The following is a 15273-nucleotide window of genomic DNA, read 5'->3' on the forward strand; positions in this document are numbered from 1 at the left end:
AGATTTTACAAAAGCGACTGCCATCTGATCTTCCAACCCAGAGGGGAAACTAGGCCAGTTTTATATTTTAAGACAATCTATTATATTAAGTAAGTAGTTACTTTTGCTTAGTTATAAAGATACTGCTATTTTACTTATTAGCCTTATATCACCGAGCCATCATAGAAAATGACATATCGGCCGCCTCGGCACGGGCTCGGGCCGGTCTAGCGTGTTGAAAACAGCTTGATGTTTTAAAATGAGTAATATAGCAATGACAAAATTAATAGAAGATGATAAAAATATACCAACTGGCCCATATTTACTGCTTTTTGTAACTTTCAATATAACTTCAACGAAGCCGTTTTGCTTTCACTCAAAATAAAATGGTCCTTCGAGCCGGATATTGAAACAAGTTCCTTATATTACATAAATTACATTGAATAATTTTACGGTTTAGTTAGACTCACTTGTATTAATTAAGTCACTCGCGCGACATGTTTCGGAGAGCCTAGGTCTCCTTTCTCAAGCACTAACAGTGCGAGCAGCGTTCACGACGGCCGTGTGTCGCGTACAGTACGTGAACGCTGCTCCAATTGAAATTATTCAATGTTAGTATGTCTCACAACAGTTTAAATTCCATATTACATTGCTTCCATGTAGGCGCTGGTGCACGTATCAACAGCTTACAGCAACGCCCCGCAGCCGAACATCGATGAGCGCGTGTACCCTACGCCTTACGACCCTGACTCCTTAGTGAGATGTGCCAAAATGTTACCTCAGCACACTGTCAACGTTCTGGCACAAACATTACAGGTGTGTACCATTAGTTATTCACTATAGCATCGATGAGCGCGTTTACTCTCCGCTTTACGACCCTGACTCCATATAATGAGATGTGCCAAAATGCTGCCTCAGCACACTGTCAACGTACTGCCACAGACACTACAGGTATACCAGCAGTCGTTTATCTTATTTTCCGAGTTATGACCCTGATTCCATAGTGAGGTGTGCCAAAATGTTACCTCAGCACACTGTCAACGTTCTGGCACAGACATTGCAGGTGTGTACCATGAATTACTCACTATATCATCGATGAGCGCGTGTACCTTCCGCCTTATGACCCTGACTCCATAGTGAGATGTGCCAAAATGCTACCTCAGCACACTGTCAACGTACTGGCACAGACACTACAGGTATACCATCAGTAGTTTATCTTATCTTCCGTGTTATGACCCTGATTCCATAGTGAGATGTTCCAAAATGCTGCCTCAGCACAACTTCAACGTACTGTACTGGCACAAACATTACAGGTAATATACCACCAGTCCTTCATCTTATCTTCCACGACATGATCCTGATTCCATAGTGAGGTGTGCAAAAATGCTGTCTCAGCACACTGTCAACGTTCTGGCACAAACATTACAGGTAATATACCACCAGTCGTTCATCTTATCTTCCACGACATGATCCTGATTCCATAGTGAGGTGTGCCAAAATGCTGCCTCAGCACACTGTCAACGTTCTGGCACAGACATTACAGGTAATATACCACCAGTCGTTCATCTTATCTTCCCCGACATGATCCTGATTCCATAGTGAGGTGTCCCGAAATGCTAACTCAGCACACCGTCAACGTACTTAACTGGCGCAGACACTACAGGTACCTTCAGTAATTCCCCTTACTTATCTTTCGCTTTAACCTTGACTCCATGGTGAGACGTGCTGAAACGCTACGGCTGCACACCGTCAAAGTACTAGCGCAGAGACTACAGGTATTACATATTTATATACAGCTACATTCACTATCAAAAGAAGGATCCGGACTCTAATAGTCCGGATCCTTCTTTTGAGTCATCCTTAAAGGATGACCGTTACGTTAGACCAGGCCGTGTCCTGGCCGGAGCGTCCGGCGCATCGTTTTCTACGGAAAGCATCACGTGATCGCCTGTCATGTTAGCGGCGGAACTAACGGACACGGCCCGGTCTAAAGTGAGTCATCCTTTAGTGAGCCTTCAAGTAATTTTATTAAGATTTTTTATCCGACAGGGTGAACATCCCAACACGTATACACTGACGAAGGCGATGGCCGAGTCGATCGTTTACGGTCACCAGGAGTTACCCGTGTGCATCGTGCGACCCTCGATCGGTAAGTATACTTAGGGCATACTGAAAATTCCTGGAACTGGCCACTTAAAAAACATAAGTCTTCTCATATATCAGAATCCTAAACTTTCAGTATGGCCCACGTATAAGCAAATTAAGTATTAAACTAATATCACTACACTTTATAAAACAAAGTCCCCGCCGCCTCTGTCTGTTTGTGTGTTTGTATGTTCGCGATAAACTCATAAACTACTGAACGGATTTTCACGTGGTTTTCACCTATCTTTAGAGTGATTCTTGAGGAAGGTTTAGGTGTATTTGTTAACCCGTGCGAAGCCGGGGCGGGTCGCTAGTTGCTGATACGTTTGAGCAATCACGGAGAGTCACAACTCCCTGATTTCTCAACCGATTCACAAATTTCACAATTCATAAATTCATGACCCCAGTAACGAACATTAAATGAAAATCAGCGTCACGTTGTGTGTCCTAGGATTACAATTATTTATGTTCCGTTCGTCTACATGAATTTATGTATTATGTTATTTTTTGTGCTAATAAATATCTTATTCTTATTCTAAAAAATACATACAACCGAATTGTGAAATTGCTTTTGAATTTTGAAATCGGTTAAAAATAAAATGGGTAAACGGTTAAGTAGCGGTGCGGGTGACCCATAAAGTATTTAAATTTGCCTCATTTAAGAATGGCTGCTATTTAACTGATCACCAGATTTAGTAAAATTTAATACCAAAAAAATCTACTTTACCACCCTAAAATAATAAACGATCACCAAAATTATAACACCATTTTAATGTGAAATGATTACCAATTTTATTACATTTTACTATCCTATTAAAGGAAATGACACCAAACTAATCATTATTAACCCAAAAATTGTTAATGATTACCAAATTTCAAACCCCATTTTAATGTGAAATGATAACCAAATTTTTACGTCTTGCTATCCTATTAAATAAAATGACACCAAAATAATCATTGTAAACCCAAAAATAGTAAATGACCACCAAAATTAGAACTCCATTTTAATGTAAAATTGTAACCAAATTTTTAAATCTTGCTATCCTATTAAAGCAAATGACTCCAAAATAATCATTGTAAACTCAAAAATAGTAAATGACCACCAAAATTGTAACCACATTTTAATTAAAAATGTGCAAATATTTAATATATCGTTATACTATTAAATTAATTAATCCTCCTGGTCACCTTTTTCTAACCTAATCTAACCCACTTTTCTAGTAGCATTTCGTTTCTGTATGGGTCGCAGTTCAAACCTAACCTAACCCACTTTTCTAGTAGCATTTCGTTTCTATAAGGGTCGCAGTTCAAACCTAACCTAACCCACTTTTCTAGTAGCATTTCTTTTCTGTATGGGTTGCAGTTCAAACCTAACCTAACCCACTTTTCTAGTAGCATTTCTTTTCTGTAAGGGTCGCAGTTCAAACCTAACCTTTTTTTTTTTTTTTTTTTTTTTTTTTTTATTGGGAGGAAAATCCGTTATGGATACCTCCGCACCGCAGGGACAGCGCGGAGGTTATGTCGGACTTTCACCGACTAAAAACCTCCCAGTAGTCTTCCTCGGCGCATTTCGGACGGCTCTGGGATCTCCAATGAACGCGCCAGTGCCGTCCTAGCGCTATGCCCCTTTGTGGGTCCCCTCTTTTTTCAGTCGCAGTCCCTAGCTGCGACCGTCTCCGACCCCGAGAACCCCTTTTAGTCGCCTTTTACGACAGGCAGGGGATACCGTAGCCGTATTCTTACGCCCGGGCTACAGGGCGCAACCTAACCTAACCCACTTTTCTAGTAGCATTTTGTTTCTGTAAGGGTCGCAGTTCAAACCTAACCTAACCCACTTTTCTAGTAGCATTTCGTTTCTGTATGGGTTGCAGTTCAAACCTAACCTAACCCACTTTTCTAGTAGCATTTCGTTTCTGTATGGGTTGCAGTTCAAACCTAACCTAACCCACTTTTCTAGTAGAATTTCGTTTCTGTATGGGTCGCAGTTCAAACCTAACCTAACCCACTTTTCTAGTAGCATTTCGTTTCTTTAAGGGTCGCAGTTTAAACCTGACCTAACCCACTTTTCTAGTAGCATTTCTTTTCTGTAAGGGTCGCAGTTCAAACCTAACCTAACCCACTTTTCTAGTAGCATTTCTTTTCTGTAAGGGTCGCAGTTCAAACCTAACCTAACCCACTTTTCTAGTAGCATTTCTTTTCTGTAAGGGTCGCAGTTCAAACTTAACCTAACCCACTTTTCTAGTAGCATTTCAGTATGCTACTAGAAAAGTAGGTTAGGTTAGGTAGGTATGCGGTGCGGGGTACGGGGGGTTGAGCGGGAGGGTCTAATAATTATGGCATCATTTTACTTTTTTGGTAATATGTATACATTTGTTGGTAATCATAGTGGTTTATTTAGGTGAAAATATCGCATTAATTTGGTCTTCAAGATTTGGTGATCATTAATGATTTTTGGTGATCATTCAATACATTTGGTATTCGAATACAATTTGAAGTGCAGTCGTAATTAAAACGGTGGTACTTTTGTAATTTTTGGCCTTATTTTTTTGGTGTTCAGTAATTTTTTTTGGTAAGCATGATTTTTTTATTTAGGGTACCAAAGTATTTTTTGGTGGTGATTATATTTGTAGCCTTTAAGAATGAATCAATAACTACATCAAGCCTTGCCAAGAGCTTGGAAAATACTATAAAGCTACGCATCCACTTCGTTATGCGTGGCCCGACATGCACTTGACCTACTTAAGTGTGTCATGTCATGTCTGCGAAGTAACACGTGCTTTTATAAATGATAAGTTTATCTTGTCGATCGATACGTCCACTTGGCTACTGATTATTTTATGAATGTCGCGGGAAAGCACAACTGCTGTCTTACCAATTTTAATTTTTAACAAGCAGAAACGTTTGCTAACGATGCTACTAAGCTTAGAATAAATTTTAAAAGTGGAAAAATTTCTGTCTTGGGTGAGACTTGAACTCACGGCCTCTGGATCGATACTCCAGCGCTCTGCCATCTGAGCCACCAAGACCTCATCCATAGCCAGCAAACTAACAACAACAACTGTCTGTTGTAAACAGCAACTGTTGTCTTACCTTCGATTAGGGTGGTTTTTAAACCCCCCACCCAAAAAGAGGGGTGTTAGAGTAAGACCAAGAAACGTCTGCAGCGATTTTGATAGCCCACGCAGCAAGTGTTATTTATACGTCATAATTTCATAGAAGTTTGACGTTTAAAATAACACTTGCACTGCGTGGGCTATCAAAATTTCTGCAGACTTTTCTTGGCCTAACTTTATACGTTTGACGCCAATGTCTGCCTGTGTGTCTGTCTCTGTGTGTAGCTATTAAACGGATGGACGGATTTCGATGCGTTTTTTTACGTGGATGTTTTCTTGCGGTGGTTCTTAGCTATGTTTGATAAAAATCGGTGCAGCAGTTTGGAGTATCAGGTTCTTTCCAAAATTATGAACCTAAGGCGTTACCTCTATAGTTTAGATTGCCATGAATAAATGATTCTTGATTCTATTGACATAAAATGATTTAAAATCATACTTACAATTTATTAAATTGTCTTTCACCTTTAGTGTTTGATCCTTTCGCATTTTCTCAAATGTAAGCTGGAAAAGATCCCCTTTAGGGATAAGTTCGCATTTGCACATAATGTATTTATTTTTATCTTGTTTTGTCTATTTTATGTAAACCTGTCTATACGCATAAAGGATGACTCACGTTAGACCGGGCCGTATCCGGGCCGGTGCTTCCGGGGCTTGTTTTTCTACGACATGACAGGTGATCACGTGATGCTTTCCATAGAAAGCGTTGCGCGGGAAGCTCCGGCCCGTACACGGCCCGGTCTAACGTGAGCGGATGTTAAAGTGACATACATAAAAATTCGACATAATGGGTCACCCCGTAACTCCTGCCATCCATTCCGAAACCACTACATTTATCAAGAAATCCAAATTGGTCTCTGTTTTTAGGGTTCCGTACCCAAGGGTAACAACGGGACCCTATTACTACGACTCCGCTGTCCGTCTGTCCGTCCGTCTCACTGTCTGTCACCAGGCTATACTTAACTCATAAACCGTGATAGCTAAACAGTTGAAATTTTCACAGATGATGTGTTTCTATTTCCACTATGACAACAAATACTAAAAACAAAATAAAATAAATATTTAAGTGGGGCTCTTATACAATGAACGTAATTTTTGCTGTTTTTTCGAAATGGTACGGAACCCTTCGTGCGCGAGTCCGACTCGCACTTGGCCGGTTTTTTGTGTGTTTCGCTTTCCTACTCGTGCGCAACTCGCAATGATCCGACCGACTGGTGATCGGGTACACGCAGTTCCGATCGTTACGTCGGGTTACTGGATTACTATAGTCTAGAGCTGTGTTTACAATACCAGTTCTGGTTGACCAGTTAAGAGCCCATCAACGTGCACACTAGCGCCCCTGCTAAATAATCGTGATTATTTAAATTTAACTAAAAATATGAAAAAAATGGGACCGCTACGTACTGTATTTTGTGTTTAAGTACCTTTTGAATACATCAAACTAGTTTTTATGGTGCCGGATTCGTCGATCTAGGAACTCAAAACAAAAACGGCCGTTTTAACTTTGGACGCATAGATTGACGAATCCAGCAACTTAAAAAGTAGTTTGATGTATTCAAAAGGTACTTAAATACACAATACAGTACGTAGAGGCCCCCTTTTTTAAATACCTGTCGTTAAATTTGAATAATTACGTTTATTTGCCAGTGGCGCTAGTGTGCACGTTGATGGGCTCTTAATAATATTTAATAATGATAGCCCAGTCTCATTGTCCAACCAAACTTCAATCCATAGACCGGTATACTATTCACTCTTTCTACAACAGTCTCAATGCCTGCTGAGACCGGTTCATGGGTGTTTATTGTTGCACCTGTGAACGGGTTCCAGCAGGCGTTCTACATGACATTAAAGCAGTTGGATCTATATCCCCACGCCAGCCTATCAAAAGATCGGGATTTATAGGCCCGTGAAATCTAAAATTGCATAATGAAGTAAGGGTCAATTGCAGTAATTACATTCAGCGGACTGATCAACGTCACTGTGACGTCACTCAGCAGTGAACAATGAAACTACCCATACAATAAAACTTATAAGAAGCAAACCTCGTATGTCCAAACGCCATCTGCAAAAATAATAGTCGGTTTGGTATAAAAACTGATGTATGGAGTGAGCACTCTATTCTTACTATATTTCTCTATGACTATGAAATTGGTCGTAATAGCTCTCGAATATCAAGTTTTCGCCTGTAATAAACACCTACTCATAGTAAATAATTAATGTCGCAGTTAGGGTATTATTGATTGCGCCCAAAATAGTTAAACAACACTCAAATAACAGGGTTCGTACTTAACATTCAAGTTATATAGGTTACCTATCATTTTTAGGGTTTCGTATACCCAAAGGGTGAACAATGGTCATTGCGAAATGTACTGCAGTGTTAGCTCGGTCAGACTTTAAAAATGACAACGAATGACACAAAACGAAAGTGCATCGCGGAAATCGTTGCAACAATATTGCATTTAATGTGTATATTAATGAGAGAATGGCTTTTCTGTTATGCTGATTACCTATTTAAACTAGTCTATTTACATCGTATTTACTTATTACGCAAATAGTTTTTTACAACATTTCATTCATAGGTGACGATAGAGTTTTAAGTATCTCTCGTTGAAATTAAATGCACGTAATAGGGGGTATTACTGCAGTATTCTGCCGCCAGAGTGCATCACTAAGCTAGCTAGTAAACTGGTAGTAAACCATAGAGTAACTTATTATACATACTGTGCCTTAAACTGTTTTTTGACAAGTTTTCACAGACAATAAAATATGAGATTGATGCATCAAGGCGGTTTGTTAACAAGGGCCTACCGAGAAACGCGAAAATCGAAATTTACTTATCTGCCTCTTTATCGCTCGAATATGCAAGAAAGATAGAGAGGTAAGATACCTAACGAAATTTCGATTTTCTTGTTTGTCGGTAGACCCCCAGATTGTGATTGATAGTGGTAGTGGCGCCCTCTACACAGAGTTTTGCGTACCTAATACCTACCTAATATTCCCTATTGGCACAATATTTTGGCACGGGGTAACAAATTATACACCTAAATCTTCCTCAAGAATCACTCTAATGATAGGTGAAAACCGCATGAAAATCCGTAGTTTTTGTGTTTATCGAGAACATACAAACAGACAGACGCGACGCACTTTGTTTTAGGTAGATGTTTTAATGTTTTAATGTTTATTTGGGCACAAACGGTACATGTTTCTTATAACTAATGTCTATACAAACTTCATAAACCAATACAGTTGCCACCACTTATTAGCTCATTAAAGAAAAACAAAATACGGGATAACTAAAATTAAAAATTAACAACAACAGTCAAATTAGGACAAGGGCTTAATTAATGAAGATATAACTATTTTTATACATTAAATATACAATTAAAGTGTAAAGTTACAGTGTCTTTAATTCGATTGTTCATTTAAAACCAGAAGTACTTGATGTTTGAATTTAGTCAAGGAGTCATTAAATATATCAATTTTTGAGAAAAAAACATTGTGGAATCTACAAGCTCTTATCAGAAAGGAGTTTGATTTGTATTTCTTTTTAGTGAAGATATAAGGTGATAGTGATATAGGTATGGCATATTTTTGTTTATTGAGTTTACAATTGTATAAAGGGTTATCTTACATCGTAGTTCAATTAAATTTTAAACTTTTATTTAGTACTGTTTCGGCCTGTTATAAGACATCGTGTACAGTCAGCCTCATATAAATTATTTATGTATACGGTGTACCAAACTATTTGAATACCTTGGATGCTACCTACTATACGAGTCCTACGCTGACTGACTACCCTCAAAAACTTAAAATGGTATAAAAATCATTTCACTGTGAAATGTACTATATAGTTTAGAAGCTATAGTGAGTCTCACTCATATTCTTTACGTTATTTTATTTTACCGTGAACTATATACTTAACTTAAAAGCGTCCACGTACAATCTCATACAATTCGGTCCTCCGCTGGCAAGGGTGAAAGAAAATCGTCCAATGTGTAAAATATTGTCCTTATAATGTGCTAATGTTAGACCTTTTTTTTTCTAGTGACGGCAGCGTTGCAGGAGCCTTTCCCAGGCTGGATAGACAATATCTATGGAGTCACTGGTAAGTTAAATCCATAGTCTAATAAAACATGGTCTTCCATTCCCAGAGTGACACGGGGCTACGTCACAACAACATGGCCGCTATATATAGCGCTATCGCATATTATCATATAGCGCTGTCGCATGATGACGTAAGCCCGTGTCAGTTAGGTGACCTAGAAAAGACGGGAATGGAGTACCAGGCGGAGTATATTATTATACCATGCTTAAATCCATAGAGAATAATTATACTACCTAAAGTAAGAGTGGTAACTCCATACTTCAGTTTGCTTACCAAAACGCGAATTATTTCGTAGTCGACATCTAACGTCAAGTAGCGGAATTTAACAGTAGTTCTAGTTGACAATAGATGTCGCGACGAACGAAAACTGTAATGATCAACAATTTTCAGCTAATATTATAACCGGATTAACCGGAACTCTATTTCCAACTCCTTCTGCTTATAATATTAGTTGTAAATTGTTTTAGCAGTTCATTTTACGTCGGTAGCGACACTTGTGACATCAGTACGGTTACCATCAGTTTGTCACTGACGTAAACGCCGTCGAGAACGTAATTTACTTTCTATACATCTCGCTCGCACTCGCATATTAGTGCAAACGGGATGTATAGAAAGTAAATTGCGTTCTCGACGGCGTTTATGTCAGTGAGAAACTGATGGTAACCGTACCGGTGTCAGGTAGCGGTACTGATAGTTCCACTACTTGACGTTAGATGAGTTAATTGCAAAAAAAATTTACATAGTTAAGCACCTGTACGGTTACCATCAGTTTCTCACTGACATAAACGCCGTCGAGAACGCAATTTACTTTCTATACATCCCGTTTGCACTAATATGCGAGTGCGAGCGAGATGTATAGAAAGTAAATTACGTTCTCGACGGCGTTTACGTCAGTGACAAACTGATGGTAACCGTACTGTAATTAGTCTAAACCTAATTGATTCCATTGTGTTACCACAGTTAAGCCATATTTATTTAAGTTAGATGCACGAAAGTGTGTTAGCGTATGCTATAGACTTATATGTGTACGAATTCAGTACAATAAATACAATAAAATACAATTTACATAATTAATTTCTAATCACAGCTTCTTAACTGCGCTTAATTACGTACAATGTTTTTGCAATTCATTCAAATGACGACTACGAAATCACTCGCTTTTTGGTAAGAAAACTGGTTAAATCCATCCTTCCTCATGATTATTATTTACTAAAACAAGAATTAATCAAATGAGCTTGAGAAATCTCCGACGTTTCGAAAGCGTTATTGCGTTATAAATATTATTCATTCATTCATTCATTGCCTTTTGTTTTTGTGAGTTCCCGACATTTACTCTATTAGGTAATTAACTCTGTGAAGACATAGACGACTAAGACGACATATTCAAACGCTCATCGCTCTTATTCTCTTAACCTTTTAAGTTTTAAGGATGACTCACGTTAGACCGGGCCGTGTCCGGGCCGGAGCGTGTCATAGAAAAGTAAGCGCCGGAAGCTCCGGCCTGGACACGGCCCGGTCTAACGTGAGTCATCCTTTAACCCCCGTAGACTGATATGTAAGACATACAAAATCGGGCTCATTGCGCCGCGGTCTGATAATTAAGACAAAACTTCGTGTAACTTCCTATCGCCGACGACACGAGCACGCTCGATGAAAAATTCTATGGCGGTTAAAAGGTTAACAATAAAGTCGCGTCTACATCATTTTGAACACCGCGCCCGCTTAGCAACTTCTGCTGCTGACTGTACTCGTTAAACAAATGTTTTTCCAGGGATCGTGATGGAAATCTCCCGCGGCACATACCGCTCCGGGTTCTGCCGGGAGCGATACGTCGTGGACCTGGTGCCGGTCGACCTGGTGGTCAACGCCTGCATATTGGCTGCCTGGAGACAGGGCACGAACAAGTTAGTATACGTACTTCTTAATAACGAAAACTCCCGTAAGACATGGGGCCAAATTCGACATGGTCATCATACCGTCCTAGCCGGTTTCGACCACGGCGACTGTATCTTCTTCCTCGCGTTATTCCGGCATTTTGCCACGGCTCATGGGAGCCTGGGGTCCGTTTGACAACTAATCCCAAGAAATGACGTAGGCACTAGGGGAGACCGAGGTGAGTTGTGACATTGTCGATTTTTTGGAATCTATTAACTAAAAACTAGGTCGCAATAGCGCGCGTTTGTTAGTTCAAGTTGCGAGCTAACAAACGCACACTGTTGCGAGCTCACTAACAGTTATTAGATTCCAAAAAAATCAACAATGTCACAACTCTCCTCTGTCACACAACTCACCTCGGTCTCCCCTAGTTTTTACGAAAGCGACTGCCATCTGACCTTCCAACCCAGAAGGCAAACTAGGCCTTATTGGGATTAGTCCGGTTTTCTCACGATGTTTTCCTTCACCGAAAAGCGACTGGTAAATCAAATGATATTTCGTACATATAAGTTCCGAAAAACTCATTGGTACGAGACGGGGTTTGAACCCACGACCTCCGGATTGCAAGTCGCGCGCTCTTACAGCTAGGCCACCAGCGCTTCTTCCACGGCGACTGTATAGCATTATTGAGAGCGACGTCCGTGAGCTGTCATGTGGCTGACATAACCGATTTCGCATCCACAACTGTCAGATTTCGCATCCACGTCAAATCAACAGTTGATTTTATTGCATGTTGATTCTATCAAGTGTTGATTCGATCACCTGTGGATAATATCATTTGGTACAACCAAAACTCAACTCTGAACTCGGGGTGGTTCGGTTTGGTTTGGTTAACCTACGTAAGTTCCGAAAAATTCATTGGTACAAGCCGGGGTTTGAACCCGCGACCTCCAGATTGCAATAGCAGATTGCTATAGGCCACCACCGCTTTTTTTGGTTTAACCTAACTGTGGATTGGTAATGTCAAATTTTGACATTACTTCGAAAATTACTAAATATTTTTGTATTTTTATATTATTATTATTTTTTAACATCCATAATCTGTCCGTGATCTGGGTTCTAGCAGAATTATCAGTGCTTCACCCGAAAGAGTGGAGCGTATTACTGAGCCAGAACCCTTTTGTTTTGCTGCAACGCACACAGCACATTTATTGATACATCTTGTTCCTGATTTTAGTTTTAGTTTGATATTGTTATTGTTTCTGTTTTTTCTGTCAATGTGTGTATTGTGGCAAACTAATAAATGGTTATCTATCTATCTATCTATCTTCAATAAAAAGACAAGTCAAGATAAAACTATGTATTTCCCACATCAACGGGATATAGGACGGGAGATCAACAGGATACGTCAAACGTTGCTTGTCAAATAGGGGTCATTATGGACATATAACATTTCTTAGAACAGGGAAGATTGCTAGACATGTTTCGATCCATAACGAGATGCTTCAACGGAAGCACGCGTTCCTTTTATTCCTCAGGGAGGCTCAAAGTATTTAGTACAAAATTTGTCATGAGAAAATATTATTTTGTGTTCCAGGGCGGGACGCTGTCCAGTATACAACGTGACGTCGGGCTCAATCAGTCCACTGCAGTGGGGCGCCTTCACCCGGCTCTGTGTCAAATGGGCGAGAGAGAACCCCACCAAGTAATTTTTTTTTACTTCTAACCCATATTTTCTTTAAATAACTTGTTGATCTAACGATTTTTCCTTACATTTTTTTGTATTTTTAAGTAGTCTGTGAAGAGGATGGGCCAGAAAGATAAACAAAACACTACTTATAGTACTGATACAGTAATTTAACGCTGCAGTTTCAACAGATACGTGATGTGGTACCCCAATTTATTAATTTTCAACAGATACGTGATGTGGTACCCCAATTTATTAAATTTTCGACAGATACGTGATGTGGTACCCCAATTTATTAAATTTTCGACAGATACGTGATGTGGTATCGCAATTTATTAATTTTCAACAGATACGTGATGTGGTACCCCAATTTCTCATTCACGGAGTCCCGGTTCCTGAATACCTTCTGGGAGGTGACCTGCCACCTCCTGCCTGCGTTCCTCTACGATGTGCTGCTGCGCGCGCAGGGGCGGAAGGCTATGTAAGTGACATAGATCGATAGATAGAGAATACTATTTATTGGCACACCTCACAACAACAACAACAAACGTTATACAAGGGGGCAAAGTTGTTGTTTAGCCGCTCGTGCTAATATTGATACGCGAGCAAGCGAAAGATTCCAAAATTGAACCACGAGCGTAGCGAGTGGTTCGAAAAATGGAATCTTGAGCGTTGTGAGGGTTTCAAAGCACAAGGGTTAAACAACAACTTTGCCCTCGAGTGAAACACAAAATTTTTCACCACACCTGAAGCAAATAGTAAATGTAAAATATCAAACAAAATCAAACCAAATCCAAATGAATGTTGTTAAATATTTATCATCCAAAATCATCATTGAAAAGTCAATTCTTCCAGCAAACCTAAGAAAACAACTCAAAATTTGCACTTGATTACTTTGCCTCACATGTGAATATTGTGAATAAAATGCAACTTTGCTATCAGTTTTTGAAGTGCAAAGTAAGCTTTTCCGAGATGGTGTGGTGAAAATAACTATTATGACCTGGTTTAAGGATGACTCACGTTAGACGCATGGTTTTCTATGGAAGCATCAAGTGATCGGCGTCTGTCATGTCATAGAAAAGTAAGCGCCGGAAGCTCCAGCCCGCACACGGCCCGGTCTAACGTGAGTCATTCTTGACTAAAGATATAAAGTTATTCTGACTAAAAATAACTAAATCGGGCTATTTCTACTTTCCAGAATGATGAAGCTAGCCCGCCGCTTCCAAATGGCAGCAGCCACCGGCGAGTACTTCGCGAACCACGAATGGCAGTTCGCCATAGAACAACTAACCGCTTTACATCGCGACGCTAGCGCCGCGGCGGACGGCGATAACTTTCCTCATTGGCCGGAGATAGACTGGGACCAGTATATAGCGACTTATATGATGGGGATTAGAAAGTTTATATTGAAGGATAGTGCTGACTCGCTTCAACATGCAAGGACCAAGCTAAACAGGTGAGACAGATGTAGAGTCAGACCAAGATCTACACAGACTTTGCAATGATAAAGTGTGAAAGTGTCACCATAAACGTCAAATTTATACGGAAATCTAAATTAGTTTCAGCGATTTTAGCGTGAAGAAATAACAGATTGTCTGAGAGACATATTATAGACAGAACTTTTACTATTGTTCTGTGTGTGAATACCAAAGACGGGCCTCTTTCAGACGCTTCGGGATTTCGGCCGTCGGAGCTCGGCCTTCGGGCTTCGCTATTAACATAGTTACTTGGGGAAGTCGGATGCTCCGGGCCTGCGGCTCTACGCGGAGCGCGGCCTTCGGCACACTCACACTTACTTACATACTTGGGTTACTTAACTGTACTACTGTTCTGTGTTAAGGCACTAACCTCCCGCAGTTCGGCCTTAGGCCTCGCGTGTAGGCGCGCCTTTCCCCGACGCTTGGCCTTCGGTCTTCGCATTTAGACACTGCTGATTTATTAATTATGTATTTATTTTTGTTTCAGGCTGTACTGGGTTTACAAGATACTGCAAGCAGCTACCGGGTATTACTTCTTCAGGGCTCTGGCAGGACGATTGCGGTAGAACTCATAATTATATGTAATGTAAATAACTCAATAAATATTGGTGGATCGACTATAGGGTAACTCGCCAGAAACCGGCCGCCCTAAACTAAAAATGAATTCTATTCACTTATTAACAGAATTCATTTTAGTATATGGTTTCAATAACTGGCCAGCTTTCAATAACTGGCCACCTTATACTAAAATGAATTCTATTTATAGGTGAATAGAATTCATTTTTGGTTTGGCGTTGCCAGTTACTAAAAGTGGCCAGTGACTGGCGAATTACCCTATCTTGTTGTTTTTCCCGTCAGCCAGGAGAAAATAGTAAAAAAATTGTTTCGGAGAAC

At 40.0% G+C, this 15273-nt stretch overlaps 1 protein-coding gene across 1 annotated transcript in view; it reads left to right on the forward strand.

The window, feature by feature from the left end:
• Positions 1-14980, forward strand: part of LOC134803814 (putative fatty acyl-CoA reductase CG5065) — a 33641-nt gene extending 18661 nt beyond the window's left edge. Inside the window, exons 7-14 of the mRNA XM_063776650.1 lie at positions 643-795; positions 2029-2128; positions 9280-9339; positions 11111-11243; positions 12812-12919; positions 13251-13382; positions 14100-14357; positions 14867-14980. Coding sequence (XP_063632720.1) covers positions 643-795; positions 2029-2128; positions 9280-9339; positions 11111-11243; positions 12812-12919; positions 13251-13382; positions 14100-14357; positions 14867-14945 — 1023 coding nt within the window. The 3' untranslated portion in view covers positions 14946-14980. The remainder of the gene's footprint in view (positions 1-642; positions 796-2028; positions 2129-9279; positions 9340-11110; positions 11244-12811; positions 12920-13250; positions 13383-14099; positions 14358-14866) is intronic.
• The last annotated feature ends 293 nt before the right edge of the window (positions 14981-15273 follow it).

The sequence above is a fragment of the Cydia splendana genome, chromosome 27, assembly GCF_910591565.1.
Source record: "Cydia splendana chromosome 27, ilCydSple1.2, whole genome shotgun sequence".
Classification (NCBI taxonomy): domain Eukaryota; kingdom Metazoa; phylum Arthropoda; class Insecta; order Lepidoptera; family Tortricidae; genus Cydia; species Cydia splendana.